Consider the following 18,886-nt stretch of genomic DNA (forward strand, 5'->3'; position numbering starts at 1 on the left):
CCGGACCTGTTAGGCAGAGAACTGGACAGTAGTCAGCCCAGAGGAGTTGTGAGGATTGGGCGGGGCTGACTATTGCGTAATAACAAACAGGCCCCATAAATGCTAATTTTTTAACACAGACCACAGATATATAAATGTAACATTTATTTATTGAGATTATCAATGCTGCTAAATTTGATTTAATGGCTTCAGCATACATAAATTAAAATGTTTTAAATTGTTTAACGTTAAATTTAAGATTTTAAGGAGTTCAAAGAACAATATTCATAGTTAGATTGTTTTGTTACCATAGCTATACTCTGATGCTATGAGTTTAATCTTTGAGTTTGAGATCTGTTTGTTCACAAATACAAATGAGTAAACTGCAATTATAATTTATTGCTTTTTAGATTGGCCAGTTAAACTACTCCCCCTCTCCCAGATTTCACTAAATCTTACACAGAAGCTGTTAGAGATGCTGATGATTTTAGGAGCAAGAGGGGCCCCTAACTCAAATTCTGCTCAAGGCCTCATATAGCCTTGGACCGGCCCTGCATGAAGAGTTAAAACCGCTGAACTGAGCACAAAGATGCACAACGGGAGATTTAAGTTAATGCTGCTAATGTGGCTTTAGTAGCTCTTCCATTTCGTGTCTGTCAAGTTTTTAAATACACAGAAACTGTTGTGGTTTTTTAAGGGACGGGTTTGTCAGATTTTGCGCGCATTAACTTTGGCTACCTAAGTAGACAAAGCATGGTTTTCACTGAGCTGTGCAAAAAGAACTAATGCAGTGGGTTTTAAACTCTTACAGTGATGTAGAGTTCTCTAAAGAAACATAATTCCTCACATGGGGTTGATGTAAATATCCATACAAGTCAGCCTGTATCCAGTTTGAGTGAAAGGAGATGTGCGCAATCTGTGCTGAGATCAAGCAGCGTGCAGATTCACCAGCTGTGTGAATGGTCCTCTCTCCCGACTTTAAATGCATAAACTATAAACGTATCTTTTAGGAATAAATTTGCTCCACCAGTGAAAAGCTCAGAGCAACAGAGATGCTTACAATCTGGCTTTAACGTAAAAAAATAAAAACAAAATTTTCTTGTTTTTTGTTGCATTATTAATTTTTCTAATAACAAAAAATAAAGCAGCGCTTGGCCAGGCTGGGGGGGCTAGTAAAGGATGGCGGGCCACCACACTTATGGGGTTGATGTAAATATCCAGACGAGTCAGCCTATATCCAGGCTGGGGGAAACCCTGCAGTGGACCCCCAGCCTGGCCAATGCCTTTCTACACAATTCCACTCGATTCAGATTTTCTGCGCTTTTAGAATTGATGTCTGGTGTGAATCTGTACATGAATGGAAATGACTCATTGGATTGTAAAGTATTTTGAAATTCTTGAAAAGCGCAATACAAGTCTGATGTATGAAATGTAAAAAAATATTTCATACACAAGGTTTGGCAATAGCAGCAGAGGAAGTGAACAAAGCCATTCAGTCTGTGTTGGCCACGCTTCCAAGTACTGAGGAATTAAAGTTGAAGCAAGAGGAATGTTTTATTGCTTGAAAAGATGTTGTGAGTTCTAGCACATGGTTGAGCTGGCACGTAACATACATCACAGCCAAACATTTCTGATTGGGAAAATTAAGTAAGTTTGGTTCAAACTTCAACAGAGTTCACACCTCCAGTAAGCAATCAATTTTCAGTATCTGAGGTCAGACCCTCTGAACAAAGGGCTGGTTTTTACCAGGCTGGTGGACTCCCAGCTTATTTATGGTTCAGTATTTCTGGAAATATTTAATTTTCTGTAGAATGGAATTCTAAATCATTCACAGAAAACTTGTGTATTCATGGATTTTTTTTCTTTCTTAGAGCAGATCTAAAATACTAGAAAGATAATGCAGCTTAAGAAGCTGAAATACCTAGGCACAATGGTATCTGGCATTCTATTGGCTGGCGTTTGCAATGCAGCCATTCCAGAAGCACCATGCATGTCGACAGAGCTGCTCCTGATCTTTCAATCACACACCAGCTTTGTGGCATCATCATCTACTCCTTTATTTCCTCTTAAATTTGCTCTAAATAAGGACTTTGTTTTTCTCACTATATTTAATATCTAACAGCTTGCAGAGCAGAGCTTAACCTTCTTATCTGTTGGAATGTGCACACGGATCACACTGGGGATTGAAAATCTGGAGTCACAGCAGGGTAATTTGCATTTAAGCCATGTGATGAATATTCATGTGACTGGATGTAGTTGTCAGTGCTCGGAGCTGAGATTGGCCTACATGTTTATTCATGAGGAAGGTTTTGCCTCTTTGAGCTCCCTGTGCTGATGCTACATTCCTTGTTAGGGAATGACTGATCAAGGCCAATCAATTAATAGTTTCAGCATCTTTGAAAATATTATGCTAAACAGATATATCATGGACGCCAGCATTTTTCTCACGGCTGTCATGAAGCTGAATGTTGTTTTACTAATTCTCTTAGGCTGTATATTCAGAAAGATATCTCAGAGGCAGACAATAGACAAGTCCTCCCAAAAACAGGATTTTGATGTGTACAACACATCAAAATCTACAAAATAATTGGTTCAGTAGAAAAAAGCATTTTGAAATGACAGAGCTAGAGTAGTGTAAAACCACATCTGTAGGGTCATCTGTAGATGACCCTACAGAAAGAGTGGAGAACTGACATCCTCCTCATAGTCTGATACATACCTAAAGTATAGAGTTGCCAAGATGTTACACACTGATTTCCAAAGATGGAATGCTGAAGATGAATCAGTACAGTATTTAGTTGAAATGTGTGCACATTCACTCAAATATCTGACATGCTCCCTCCTTAACACATTTGTTGTGTTTTTTTGTTATTTTTACTTTTTGTTAAACTGTAGCAGGGGTGGGGTTTATGCAAAAATAATGGACATGTATAGTGTTTGTTAAATCCCTCAGCTAGTTCATCAAGTTGTTGGATAATTCTTTTGAAACGTTGAGGTAAGATTGTTTGCTGAGAATATTTTAATGGTCATATCTTTTTTTATTATATAGAATTCATACTTTAAATAACTCAAAACTTCCCCAGGGAGACTTGTTCCTGGTTTTGCCATGGCATTCATGTTAGTAATGTGAATAAAAGATACAGATGGAATATTTTCTGTAAGATTGAATTCAAAATACTATTTCAGGTGAGAAGGACATTTGGACATGCCCACATTTATTCCCATTAAAAAGGCTAAAATCATACACAAGTATATTGCATCAAATACACATGATAGGACATTGTTATAGTACATTTTGCAAGAGATTTGTGCTGTTGAAATCTTGTGCAGGTTGGTGTTTTAACCTTTCCAATCTTGAAATAAGCCATTTCTCTACAAAAAATGAACTGTAAGAGTAGGACATTCATATAGACTGCCAACATGTCCAGGTCTGGCCACTGCAGCAGGTTCCACCTGAGCATACATGTTAAAACCTAGAGCTACTGGCTACTGTTGATACAACAGTCCATGCCTGTGGAGTGAGAAAAGCACTGCTCAAGTTTAACTTTAATTGAGGGTGTGCAAAGAGAAAAACTTAGTTTTCAAAAACAAACATGATGTTTGCCAGAGAGAACATAGACAAAAACAATGTTTTATGAACAAATGATAATTATTTTGTGCATCAGGACAGAAGGCATGTTTGGCATAAATCAATTACAGCATTACAGGAAAAGAACCTGTGAAACCTGTGTGCCAGTCTGTGCAACTTTGAAGCTATGAGCTTCACATTTTAATGCTCTCCTATCTCTGCTGAAAGTGAGGAGCTGGGCGAGCTTTCCTGAGACAGCTGTCACTTTCTTTTTAAAAGGTATAATATGAAATGACACTCACAGTAAAACATTCAATATGTTTTGGGATGTCTGTCCTGATGTTTTAATATAACAGTACATGCCACATTAAAGATGAGGAAAGATTAGAAATAGCATCTGAACAGGGGTGAGAACTTTTGTTACTATGTTCACCACAGCATTCACAATGACACTAGCACTATCTTTGTGATAGAAGACAATTGAACAATATTTAATCCAAATACATTTCAATCTTATTAAGGAATTTTGTGAATGTAAACATAGCTATAGTTGTGAATCCAGTTTAGTTCGTTGTTCAGATAAACATCCAGGTACCAATTAGTGTCCACTCCCTGGATGTCCACCTGTGTCAGTGAGGTGGGTCTGACTCTGCCTGGTGAAATCTTCCACCAGCTCCTTGGTTTAGCCTGCATTGATGATGAGACAGTTTTGGTGGCACCAGTCCATAGAGATTAAAGGGGAACAGTGGTAGTGGTAGCCTGTCACACATACAGCCTTGTGGAGCTTCATTAATATGTACTATAGGAGTATCATCTTTCAAGGAGGAGGATTGTCTTTCAAAACAAAAGAATGCTGAAGGCTGCCCTCTCAGCCCCACATTGTTTGCGCTTTTTATTGAGCCTCTAGCGCAGGCCATCAGAGGACACAAGGACATTATGGGTGTAACCATTAAAGGTACAATGCATAAGATATGCCTCTATGCTGATGATGTGCTCGTAACGCTAACTAACCTGGAAGTCAGCCTACCTAATCTTCTTTCTTTACTCAAGACATTCGGCACTTATTCAGGGTATAAATCAAATCTACAGAAAACACAGGTTCTCTCATTTAACTACCAACCATCACTAAAAGTTCAGAAAATGTCTAGGTTCAACTGGCACAATAAATCTATAAAATATCTAGGAGTTAAAATTCCTGTAGAGTTATCCAACCTTTTTGAATGCAATTACATCCCACTGACAGTAGAGATTAGGGCGGATCTACAACGTTAGTCTTTATTACCCATGAATCTACATAATCGAATAGATATAATAAAGATGAACCTTTTACCAAGGCTTCTTTATCTTTTTCAGGCTCTGCCTATAAAGGTACCTGACAAACAATTCTGCGATTGGGACAGAATAATCTCAAATTTTATCTGGGCTAAACAAAAACCGAGAGTAAAAGTCCAGACACTACAACTGTCAAAAGAAAGGGGTGGATGGACAGAGCAGCACAGATGAGAGTTAGTTGGTTGGTGTGACCCAACATGTGACGCTAAATGGAAAGAGATAGACCTTTCTTACAGTGATATACCTCTACAATCCTGGCTCGGAGATAATTGTCTTATTAAAAACATACAGATTCTGACCTAATATCGCTATGGATAAAAGTACCATTGGACATATGGCATGAAATATTAAAGCAAGTAAAGATTGAAAGAAGTGCTCGAATTCTAAGATGGCCTGCTTATGATAGAGATGTTCTCCCTGCAAGAATGGATAAGAGATTTACACAGTGGTCACAAAAAGGCATAACAAGTTACTGGAAGATTACAAAGAATAGTGAATTTAAAAGTTTTAAACAACTTCAAGATAACTATAACCTGGAAAAATATGACTTTTTTTAGATACATCCAGCTAAGACGCCACTACAATAAAAGCATAACATTTTGGGAGGAGGATGAAACAGGTATACTTAAAATCCTATTAGATTCGAGCAACGGAAGACCTCTCAAAAAAACATTATCCAAACTATACTCATGTCTACAAACGGAGAGAAAATGTAATACAACATATATTAAGATTACATGGGAAAAAGAGGCCAAATAACAATAACTGACGATGTTTCTTTAAATATATGCAATTCTGTGATTCATACGTCAAGTTCTGGCTTGTGGAAGGAATTTTCCTGGAAATGCAGTACGTTTTTTTGTTACAAAAGTAAATATTGTAACCATACTGAACAGGCAAAATGTTGGGGGAATTGTGGAAATGTGTCTGCAGGACATTTTCATGTCTTCTGGGAATGTATTAAGATTGCACCCTATTGGTCAGAAGTGATAAAAGAAATCAATACTAAAATGGACTTAAATTTACGCTGTGACTTTACTGTGGTTTTCCTGGGTAATTTACCCTAGGAACTGAAGAAGTCTGATAGATATCTCCTACTAATATTATTAGCTGGTGCAAAGAAGGCTATAACTCGCAAGTGGCTTGATGTGGAGCCACCTTCAAGTTTGGACTAGAAGGACATAATTGAGGAAATCCACGCAATGAAGAGACTGACTTTGTCATTAAGACTTGCCACTTATAAATACAATAAATACTGGAAGAAATGGATCACTCATCGTAGCTTTACACCAACCATATAATTAATGTAATTACCTATTTTATTTTTTTTATTTTTGTTGATTATTATTCAACTGCTTCTGTCAAACTACTGTAGTTGCTGTGTAATTTTTGTTAGAGGGGGGTCTAACTGTTCAATGTATGTATGTGTATCTATAAAACTGCTAAAATAACAAAAATATAGTTAAAAAAACAAAAGAATGCAGTGACTGGAGGAATTTCCAGTGTTTCGCATGATCTTCCTTGTTGTGTGTTTTTTTTTTTCATGTAGTTACGAGCCCATGCTGTGGATCTGAATGGCAACCAAGTGGAGAACCCCATTGACATCGTCATCAATGTCATCGACCAGAACGATAACAGACCAGAGTTCACACACACCATCTTCAATGGTTCTGTTCCTGAAGGATCTAAACCTGGTACAGTGAAATCAATCAATTATATTTATATCGCTAGGAAGATTTGGTTACAGTGAGGTTAGTCAACACTCCTAAGGATGCAAATATCCTTAGGCACGGATGTTTGCATCAACCCAACAATAAATAGAAATATAACCTGGTCCTACATGGCCCAGTGCTCAATGCTTTAAAATATTAAAAGCCATAAAAAACCCCAGACTTAAATACAGCAATCAAGCCTTTCAAAGCTAAATTACACCAACCTTAATATTGAATTGAGTTTTTTTTTGTTTTTCTTTTACATCATGGCAATTACATCAGATAATTTCTCAAGATACTTCACAGATGGATTTATTTGAAGCCCTACTCTGTGCAATTTCATTTCAAACATTCCATTTTAATAATATAGTGAACTGGTTAAAATACTCTAAGTGAACTCAGCTGATTGAATCAAGTTCCTTAACTTTGCAGCAATAATTCATCCTGAACAACAGTGAACAAGAATTCAGGGCATGAAGGTTTCTGTTTGCTACTGTATCTGTCAAGAAGTAACATTCACGACATGGAAAAATAGGCATACTCTAAGCAGTGTGTAGAAAGCTGACAATCAGGTGCATCTGGTAAACTGATGAACAGCGTTTGAGCAACTTTGGACTGGAGCATGTAGTTGTTTTAAAATAGTGCAGGAAAAACTAAAGAAATGACCTGAAGTAATCAGTTGCTGCTGTTCATAAATCTATAAAAGGTTTTAAAACCATTTCAAAACCATTTTAAGTTACTCTCCTTTGAGAAATATTGTTTTATAGGTGGAAAACACACAACTGCCAATAATGGAAAGTGTGGATAGCCCAGCTTTAGGTTATATCAATTTTACTTCATGGTAAGAACAAGCTTTTTTTTTTTTTTTTTTTTTAAAGAAAATATAAACAAACCAATGTTTTCTTTAGACTCCACAGGCCATTAGTGTGTCAAATGTAAAGTTTATTACAGTAATGTGAGTAAAATACTAAACAGGTCTAGTTTTTAATGGTTTCCAGGATAAAAGCCTCCACTTGCTAGAACATTGCACATAAGTTAATACGAATTAATTCACAGTACAAAAAACGTTTTTCAGGGCATTGAAATTGGATTTAAAAGCCATGTAAAGGTGTGGGTTTTTTTGCATTAAAAAATCCCGATTCAGGTTTTTTATGCAAAAAATTTTATTGGTTTGTTGTATCATGAATGTTATTGGTATGTTCTGTACAGAAGTGTCTGTCACTGTTGATTTTCTTTATTTTACCTACTATACACTGTAAAATATTTTATCTGCATTTAGTTGTCTAATACAGTATATTCTACTCTTTATGTCAAATAAATTTAACGCATTTTATATTTTGAACCCAAACGTATAACTTTGTGAAAGGTAAACTTAAAGTAGTAAGTTGTGTTAAATTTTTATTATTTTTGTCAAACCTCCAAGAGTAAACTAGAATATTTAGGTTTTTAGGTTTATTTTGTTCATGCAATTTGAAACAAGAATTTAACATTTTCTAATGTAAAATAAGTAGTTATTTTAACTTAATATTAGAGAAATACTGTATGTGCTCTTTAACTAGGTGGGGGCAGTTTTTTTCTTGCATATTGTGAAATAATAATTTGGTTTAAATTGCAGCAATAAGTTAAAACTCACAATTCAAGATTAATTAACTTAAAAGCAATGTTTACACAACTTGTCTCTTGTTAATTTCTTGAACTTTAATTTCTGAGTTAAAATCAATATAATTTTTTTGCTTCCCTAAATTGGCTTGTCAAGGCAGCAGGTGGATTTCATTTCAATTTAAACCACCTTCAAATGTTTTACAGTGTACCTACTTGTATGTTCCTGCAGGATCATTTGTAATGACAGTGACAGCAGTGGATAAGGATGACCCAAAAACGGCCAATGGAATGTTGCGGTACAAGATACTTTCACAAAATCCCCAAAGCCCATCATATAATATGTTTACCATAAACAACAGGACTGGCGACATCATCACTGTTGCTGCAGGCCTGGATCGGGAGGTATGTTGGGCTTGTGTTTGAGTGGATGTTCTGCAAGGTCCTGGCTCCTTTTTCATTTCGTAATTGTTTTCATATGTAGTTGTTACCAATAAAACCCAGCCTACTTCCACTTTGTCCCCATAAACAGATTATTATGCAACAATATTGGTTTGGCTATGAATAACTATTAATAAAGGCGAAGGGCAGTTATTATTAAAGTTTGTGATTTTTCATAAAAATTAATAAGTTGGAACACCACCTGATTATCAAGAATTATTAGCCAAACCTGCCTGGTGACTTATGGTACTATTGAGCAATAACTGACTGAGTGAATTTGTGCTCTCGGGTTCTCAAACATCAACTTCTGTACACCTATACAAAATAAACAGCTTCTCTGTAAAATCCACCAGAATATAGTAAAATACTTAAATGACGTTAATGTGTTAACTTAAGTTCGGGAGCTGGGCCACACCCAAACCACACCTCGAATTTTCTAGGCTGCCTATTTATACTCTGCTCACCCATTCATCTCAATCTGTTGCATTTCGTCAACCGTCAAACTTGTTACTCTTGCTATGATTACAAATCTACAAATTTAACTCACCACAGAATGCAACGTGGTTATTCAGCTCTACCTTTCTGATTTAGACGATAATCTTCAATACACCATGTGTTGCCGAACATTCTCCTCTTCCAGTAATGAGACAAACTCCAAGTCGCAAACGCCTGCGTTCAGTTATCTTTGATACTTGAACTTCGTTTCCACTTTACCGTCAGTTCAACATCTGTCCAAGGGTCATCCTTCACATCCAACAACATTCCAGTCCCATGGCCATAGACCCAGGGCCGGCCCAAGCCTCCCTTGGACCCTAAGCAAAATTTGGTTTTGGGACCCTCTAGTTCTGCTAATAATGTGGACTGGCTGCAATCAACAGTCAGATTATTAGATCATTCACACATAGGCCAGTCGTGATAAACAATAAATCAATTAATCACACGATAAATGAAAGTTATTGACCTCATTTTAATTTATCGGCTTTATCGTTTCTTCTTGCCTTTTTCTCTTTCTATTAATGACAACTGGATGAAAAAAGGCTCAACTCCGGTGCTCTCCATTGACCCTCCCCTCCTCATTTCCTTAGCGCTCAGCTCACACTACGCAATTTTAGAATTGTTGGCCGATCGTCGGCCCATTTTCAAAACCTGAGAGACCACACATTAACCGACAGAAAATTGTAGGCCTAACGGTTCAATCGGTGACGTGTGGCTGGTGTCCAGCCACACGTCAAGAGCAACACAGCACAGAAGAACCGATTTCTCTCAGAAAATCTCGTCAAAACCCACTGTATCACATGTGAATTTTGAGTAAACAAACACGGTTTACGACATATAAACAATAGCGATAGTTTGTGAGCTTATTTTAAGCGATAAAAGATGTAACAAAAAGAAAAGGCATTGGATAAGACTGCAGTAGCAATTCCACTCTAATTGCTCTCTTTGTCATTTCTGTAGATATTCTTGGCATGAAATGTTGAATAAACATTAATGTTGTTTCCGCATATCATATCTGATGTCCGCTGGACTTTGGGTTGCGTCGTGTCAGCTGTTTGGGATTCCCTCCGTGTTTTCCCCTCAGAAAGCACAGAGGGGAATCCGTGCTTTCTGATTGGCTACCTGTCACATTCAACAGGCTGCATTCTTGCTCCCAGTCGGGGAAGACCCACACGCTGCAGTGATAAACTGGCTAAGACAATCCAACATGTTGAACATGCCTGATTTAGATCGGAGCGGCCACGAGGTTCTACCGACTGGACCCAATCAGCCGGAACACACCACACACTACAGCAGTGGTTCCCAAAGTTTGGGGCGCGCCCCCTAGGGCAGCAGTATGGGTGAATAAAAGCAAAAAAAACAGTTACACAAAGTGTTTCACTGTAAAGATGGTTTGTAGTGTGTTTTGTTGCAACCTGAAGTGTGAAATAAACTTCATTGGAGTTTGAAAATAAAATATGTGTATAAGTTTATGTCTGGTTGAATGATGTGTGTGCCCAAATGATTTTCTTTTCTTTTTGAAGGGGAGGGGATTATTGTAATCCATAGGAGGGCCCAGAAAATCTTTGGGAAGCATTGGGGGGGCCCAGGAGAAAATCTTTGGGAACCACTGCATTACATGATGCAAGCGACAATCTTAGAACGTTGGTCGTTCAAAGATTGTCATAAAGGGAAATTCGGGGCAAGAAAAACGAGTTGTTTGAACTGGGCTTAAGGGAGGAGTTAACTACTTCATCAGGTAGTTGGATATCTGAATCTAATGATTATTGAAGGGCAATATAGTATACAGACTTCATAATTTGAACCCTTTTGGTTGAATGTAGTTTTTATTTCCACTTTAGTTTTATGTTGTTTAGTTTTTATTCAAGTGCATTTTTTGTTAATGGAGACTGAGAATCCATCTTATTTTTGTTTTACCAGTTCCAGTGTTAAGTGTTCTTTTGAAAATAAAGTGCATCTATTTTTGGCAGGATATTGCTTGCATTATTATGTCATTACCATAAAATCAGTTTTAAATGGTCTTCAAACAATATTATTGTTTATCGCAATAATCTTTGAGACGATTAATCGCTCTGCAAAATTTGTTATTGTGACAGGCCTATTCACACACCTATTATAAACATACTGCATCTCTGACTGTGATGTTTACATTATATTCCATATGCATGTGTATATACAGTACAGACCAAAAGTTTGGACACACCTTTTAATTCAATGAGTTTCCTTTATTTTCATGACTATTGACATTGTAGATTCACAGTGAAGGCATCAAAACTATGAATAACACATGTGGAAATATGCACTAAACAAAAAAGTGTAAAACAACTGAAAATACCCCTTAGTTTCTTCAAAGCAGCAACCTTTTGCTGTGATTACTGCTTTGCACACACTCTGCATTTTCTTGATGAGCTTCAAGAGGTCGTCACCTGAAATGGTTTTCACTTCATAGGTGTACCCTGTCAGGTTAATAAGTGGGATTTCTTGCCTTATAAATAGTCTTGAAAATAAAGAAACCCATTGACATTGAATTAGAAAGGTGTGTCCAAACCTTTGGTCTGTATATATATATATATATATGTGTATGTATGTATGTATGTATGTACTGTATGCATGTATAGGATACATTTGATCAGGCCAATTTATCGGCGCCGATTTCCTTAACTTTGGGGGATTGGTGATTGGTCGATACTTACATGAAGCCAATCATATCCACTGATCTTATTTTCGTCAGCAAAGGTTTAAAAACAACCTCTGTTCTCTTCTGCTCTACAGTGAGAAGTTTTTTTTTTTATATAATTATGTTTATTAGGTATTTTTGAACATTTATACAAAAACAGAAAAGGAAAGAACAATAACAGGGCAAAACTTATACAGCACTGATACAAAAAACAAGACAAAGTCAAAATCGGAGGCATGTACATAAATTACAGCATCATATGAGAAACATAACCAATTTATACATACACGTCATTCGGATTCACATTACTGGTTTTATAATTTTGGAATTTTGAAGTATTCAAGAATACGCTCCCATCTTTTTTTAAAAGCATTAAATTTCCCATTCATACAATATCTCAATCTTTCTAATACAATAACTTCAGAAAGTAAATTTTTCCATAGCTGGATCGAAGGGGCATCACAACCAACCCATTTAAGCATTATTGATTTTCTGGCCAACATCAATAGAAATTGCACAATTTCTTTGTGAGTATCCAGATGACTGGGTATGAACCCAAGGAGACACAGGACTGGACTAGGGAGAAGTGTTTGTCCTATAGCGGAGCTAATTTCTCGACATACTGCTCGCCAGAATGCCTCTATAGTTTTACACTCCCATAAACAGTGAATTCTAGTCTCTGTAATTATTTTACATTTGGGACAATTTGGAGAGCTTCCTGGTGTGTACTTGCTATATATATATGGAGATATGTATACGTTATGTAAAATATTATATTGCATTTCTTTGTAACGGTTACATACTGAGATTCTAGAAGGCAGAGTCAAAATGTCTTCCCATGCTTCTGAATCAATTGTACTTTTCAGAGTTATGTTCCAGGTTGATCTCAAATTCTCCATATTATTTTTCTTTAGGGCTTGTAGTTTAGCATAGAATCTTGACACAAATCTCCCACGTTTATGACAATCGAGAATACTGTTTTCAAGTAAATAATAATCCCCTTGGAACTGAAGTGAGTCCATTTTTGCCTTAACGTAATGCCTTATTTGAAGATATTTATAAAAGTCCCTGGAGACAATGTTATATTGTGTTCTTAAGTCCTCAAATGTCTTGTTCCATAGATCGTGTATTCTAGTAATGCCAGCCTCTTGCCAAGACCTGAGATCAGGTCCAGCGCCCTCTACTGTCAGATCCGGATTATCTACCAGTGTTGTCAGAGATGAAAAATATTTGTTCTGACCAAACATTTTCCTCAAAATGCCCCATGCCTTAATAGTATTAGTAATTAAAAAATTATCTTTGACCATAAGTGGCAGTTCTCTGTTTTGTTTATTTAACATATTTATAGGGCGACAAGGTTTACAAACACTTTCCTCAATCTCAAGCCATGGATCAGTGTGTTTTTGGGTAGCCCACAGTGAAATAATTCTTGCTTGTATAGCCAGTACATAGTTCTCAACCTTGGGCAGACCCCATCCACCCAAGGTTCTGGGAAGTTGTAAAACCTCCATTTTAATTTTAGGTTTCCTGCCTGCCCAAATAAATTCTGATATTGCTTTATTGATTCCAGCTAAATCTTTAGAGTCAATAAACAAAAACAGCATAGACACTGGATAAATTAACTTAGGGAGAATTATCATCTTAATGAGGTTAACTCTCCCCAAAAAAGATATGGGGAGCTTCTTCCATCTCAGCAACTTATCTTTAATATGAATAATGATAGAATTGATGTTTTCAGAGTACAGCTGGTTAGTTCTAGGTGTAATGTGTATTCCTAGATATTTTAATCCTGTAGGAGCCCATCGAAATGGCTTGATGAAAGTTGGTTCTCCCTGGTCAATAGTGTTTAAAGGCATTATTTCTGATTTTCTGTAATTTACCTTGTACCCAGATATCTTACCAAATTTGTTGACACAGTCAATCAGAGCCGGGATAGATTTCACAGGGTCTGTCAAAGTTAACAGTATATCATCAGCGTATAATAATATTTTATACACTTTTTTTCCTATTAATATACCTTTAATATCATTGCTTTGTCTAATTGCAATTGCAAGTGGCTCTATAGCCAAGGAGAAAAGTAGCGGGGAGAGAGGGCTTCCCTGCACCGTCCCCCTACTCAGTCCAAAAGGTGCCATTTGTCAACACCGATGCCGTGGGTTTTTTATAAAGAATTTTTACCCAATTTATAAAGTTTTCTCCCAGTCCAAATCTTCTCAACACTTCAAACATATACTCCAGTTCGACACGGTCGAAGGCCTTTTCAGCATCCATTGAAACAATGATGCCTGGTATTTGTGTCTGGTTAAGGTGTTGAATGATATTGATAAGTCGTCTAGTATTATTTGATGACAGGCGCTCCTTTATAAAGCCAGCTTGGTCTATATTGACTATTATTGAGGAAGAATTTATTAAAACTTTGAACAAAACGTTTGGCTCGGCTCTTCCTCAACACAGCCGGGTTCTTCTCGGCGAGCGGGCCAGCTGTAAAACGAAACTAACAAGGCGTGTTGACGTCACAGATCACAGAGTTTAATTCATACAAAGCAATGAACAACAAAGCTGCAGAGATACAGAGATATGCATTTCTCATAAAATAACAACACACAAGGAGAGACAAAAACAAACACGAAACACACAGACAGACAAAGGCGCCCAACGTGGAGAGAAAAAAGATGGCAAAAACTCTCTCTCTCTCTCTTTACACTTCGTTTTAAACAAAAGGGGTGTTTCCGTATTTTAATCTATGCAACGAAGGCGTTCCGTTGTTCAACCAATCAGAGACCTGTTTTCGGCCCCAGAAAAACCCCGGAAACTCCCCTATACAGCTCAGAGGTCTGGTTTTTATCTCAGTAAGAGGGCCACTTCGTGCTCATCTCTGTCTGGCACGGGGAGAGGCGCCAAGAAGTCTCTTGCCCCCTATCGGAATGTAAATTTATTACTCTGTCTTCAGCGGGGGAGGAAAAAGCCCTGCTTGTTTAAATGTTTGCTATTGTCAGCTCCCACATGCTCAACAGAAAACTGTTCCAAATAAAAGTGTTGGCTATACCTTTACACATGTTGTAAGTATTTTAGCACTTAAATAATCATTTTCCTTTACACTATGTTGGAAACTACATTTTCCAGTCTAGTGGCCAAAATTTTGGATAAAATTTTCATGTCTACACCAAGCAGGCTAATTGGTCGATATGACGAACATTGTTCTGGGTCTTTATCTTTTTTTGGGATTACAATAATATTTGCCATATACATGGTATCAGGTAATTTCGATTTTTCAAGTGATGTATTAAAGACTCGTTGTAATAATGAGCTAATTTTGCCTTTTAAGGTTTTAAAAAATTCAACAGGATATCCATCAGCACCTGGACATTTACCAGATTGTAGTGAAGAAATGGCCTTTTCAATTTCTAGACTTGTTATAGGTCCTGCTAATATGTTTGCCTGTTCTGGTGCCAATTGTGGTATATTGAATTTATCCAGCAGTTCATGTTCTAGTGCACCTTTTTTTACTTCGGCACAATACAATTTTTCATAAAACTGTTTGAAGCATTCATTTATGCGTCTATTATCTATATAACGACGACCGTTTTCGTCCTGAATTGAGGATATAAAGTTTGTGCCAGGGGATTTGTTTACTAATCTTGACAAATATTTATTTGGTTTGTTACCGTGTTCGAAGAACTTTTGCTGCGCAAATAATATATCCTTTTCAGCTTTCTTTGTTGTTATATCAGATAGTGAGGCACGGGCTGTTTTGAGTTCCCCTAGAATTTTATCTGATTTGGATAAAATATATTCCTCTTCCAATTTTTAAATTTTGTTTTCAATTTTATTTTGTTCTGCTAATTGTTCTTTCCTCTTACGACTGGAATATGATATTATTATACCCCGCATATATGCCTTATAAGCATCCCATACTAATCTGGGGTCAGTATTACTATTGTCATTGAGTTCTAAAAAGAAGTCTGTCTGCTCTTCTAGCAATTTTGTAAAATCTTCATTTAGCAGCAGCAATCTATTTAACCTCCAGGAAGCTGTACGATCCAGTGGTCTGGGTGGCTGCATGGCCAGCCTAACAGGAGCATGGTCAGAGAGGGAAATAATTCCTATCTCTGTTTCTTCCACAAAGTGGACCAAATGATTCGAGATAAACAAATAATCGATGCGTGTCAACGTTGAATGTGGCAACGAGTGAAAAGTAAAACTTTTTATTGAGGGGTTAAAATGCCTCCATGTGTCCATTAAATCCAGTTCCTCTAGGATATTTTTTACAGCCCTAGAATTTTTAGACTGGGTGTTTTGGGGGGGGCACCTGTCCATATGAGGGCATAAAGAACAATTAAAGTCACCGCCGATAAGTATGTTTGGGCAATCCATCTCAGCAATTTGACTGAGGAGGACCGCAAAGAAATCCTCATCATTTATATTTGGGCCATATACACTGCCAAGCAAAAACCTCTCTCCATATAAAATACCCTTAATCAAGATGATTCGTCCCTCTGTGTCTTTGAATGTGTCTGAAACTGTGAAAGGGAGATTTTTATGTATTAAGATTATGACCCCTCTTTTATTTGTTGAGTATGATGAGAAATAGACTTGTCCTACCCATTCTCTTAAATATTTTTTATGTTCCTCATCCGTGAGATGAGTTTCTTGTAGAAACGCTACTTGGTTCCTGTCCTTTTTTAAACTATTTAGGATAGCCTTCCTTTTTATTGCATTATTAGAACCTTTTACATTCCATGTGCAAACCTTAATGCTCATCTATATTAGTGTTACTTAATGCTGTCTTTTAAAAAGACATCAATAAAATAAAATACAAAGTTACACTGCAACATGCCTGCCTCAAATTGTGTTCTGTGCTGACAAACCAACAAAAAGGTTCCAAGCAAAAACTCGAACATTACACAAAGCTTGGACCAGATTCTAAAGAAATAGTAACCATAACAAACTACATAACAAAATAACAATAACGAACTTGTCATACCTTAACTCTAAGGTACAGCAGGTGTGGGGATCCTATGAAGAACCAAGATCAGAAGAAAAAACAAAAGAAGAATGAAGCATCCTGCCCTCTCTGGGTCTGAATATTAAGCCCCCGTGGATATACGAATGTGAAATATAATGAAGATGTTTCATCTCAACACACCGTTCTTATTTGTAAAACAGTATAAGCAGATCTGATTTAAACTTACGAATAATGTCAAGGTGCCTATCTTACGAGTGTTCAGTGTTTACCTCTCATCATTACTCAGTCTTTTATGCCCACTCGAACGTGTGGAAAGGTCCATGTGAAGTCATTTATGAAGTGTCTTGATGAATTCGTTAATTTCTTTCATATCAGATAGGGATGTGGTCGTCCCATTCTGGTTGAAGATTTTGATAACCGCAGGGAACAGGAACGCGTACCTGACACCGGCCTCTCGCAGCTGTCGCCGAGCGCCTGAGGACTCCTGTCTCTTTCTGACAATTTCCGCAGAAAAATCCTGGTAAAAGGAGACTCTGCGATCTTCTACTTGAATTATTCCTTTATTCCTTGCAGCGTTGAGAATCTTTTGTTTATCGATGTAGTTGTGGAGTCTCACCAGGACTGCCCGTGGATGGTCTCGGTCACTTCGCCCGACCTGGGGTCCTGTGCGGTGGGCTCTTTCGATTTTTATCTGTGTCTGCTGCAGTCCCAGGACTTTAGGAATCCACTCCTCGAAAAAAGCCGCCGGTTCTCTACCTTCGATGCCTTCTTTTAGTCCCATAAATGTTCTGGCGCCTGCTTTGGTTTTCGAGGCTGTCCAGCTTTCCCAGTGCTCTTTCAATAGTTTTCTCCATGCCGTCCATTCTAGGTGCGCATGCGCTGTTCAGCAGCAGCCATTCGCCGCGTCATGCTGTCGAATTTTTCTGCGAGTTCAGAAACTGGTTTAAGAATTGCAGCTACTTTTCTGTCCAGTATTTCTTCGATATTCTTGGTAACTCGCTCCACTATGATGTCTTCTTTTAGAGTGTTAGCTTCTTCCACGTCACTCACAATGCAATGTCTTCAGCCACATCGTCTTGGTCGTTTTGGCTAGCTGCGGGTATGCTAGCATTAGCCCCACCTTTCCGACCTCCTTTCTTCTTTTTGCTTGATGCAGCGGGTACAAAAAAATTATCTAGAGACATGTCGAATCTTACCACAACTATTGTTTCAGTTCACGCGGTGGGTTGTTGTCTTAAATTATATATTTACTTCGACCCAGAGAGGAGACGAAAAACGCACGACTAATCCGCAGCGTGCATCACGTGATCCCCCCCAGTGAGAGGTTTTACTGCCAGACTGGCCCACCAGGTCATGTCTGCATGTTTGCAGTTAACAATATTCACCCCACTGTTGCCAACTCAGTGACTTTCTTGCTACATCTAGTGACATTTCAGACAAAAAAATTGGTATCTGCCAAAATCAAAATCTGCAGGTTAGGCTTTTTAAAGACGGTAATCGGCGATCGGCCACAAAACCGCAGTCGGTGCAGCCCTGCACACATATTCATGACATTCTTTGATTAAATTAATTTCTCTTAGGAGTAATTACAAGAGATAAACATTTAATTTATACCAGGTGAGTCTTTCTCACTTGAGAATGTGGACCGGTACCGGTTTGTGACTTCAAACAATTTTAACTGGAGAAATTCACATACCTTATAAGTTGATGTAAAAATACTGTTTGTTTTAGATACATAAAACATTTTCAAACACTTTATCTAACATGTTTTAACGGCAAAAAACCTCAGAAATACAGGGCCAACCACTAGAATCAACTCATTTAAAGTTCAAACTCAGCTTCACACAAATACAAACATTGTAGCATAAATGTTTGGCTGTTGAACTGGACCGATCAAGGTTGCTATCAAGGTAATTTTCCAATTAGCACCTCAGCAAATCTTTCTGATAAACATTACATTACCAATACACATTTAAACAGCTCTTTATCTTGACATTTTCTCTATTCTTCCTCTTCCTTTTCTCTCTCCATGAAGGATAAATAATTTTTTGTGACATTGTTTTAATAACTTATCTTCTACTGATGATTTGGAGGTTTGGATACGCTCTGCACAGCAG

The 18,886-nt window shown here is 37.5% G+C and overlaps 1 protein-coding gene across 1 annotated transcript in view; it reads left to right on the forward strand.

Annotated features, from left to right (window-relative positions):
* The window catches only part of LOC114150707 (cadherin-2-like), a 112,124-nt gene that overhangs the window by 50,562 nt on the left and 42,676 nt on the right, over window positions 1–18,886 (forward strand). The window contains exons 6-7 of the mRNA XM_028027327.1: window positions 6,429–6,573; window positions 8,423–8,595. Coding sequence (XP_027883128.1) covers window positions 6,429–6,573; window positions 8,423–8,595 — 318 coding nt within the window. The remainder of the gene's footprint in view (window positions 1–6,428; window positions 6,574–8,422; window positions 8,596–18,886) is intronic.

The sequence above is a fragment of the Xiphophorus couchianus genome, chromosome 9 (assembly GCF_001444195.1).
Source record: "Xiphophorus couchianus chromosome 9, X_couchianus-1.0, whole genome shotgun sequence".
Classification (NCBI taxonomy): Eukaryota; Metazoa; Chordata; class Actinopteri; order Cyprinodontiformes; family Poeciliidae; genus Xiphophorus; species Xiphophorus couchianus.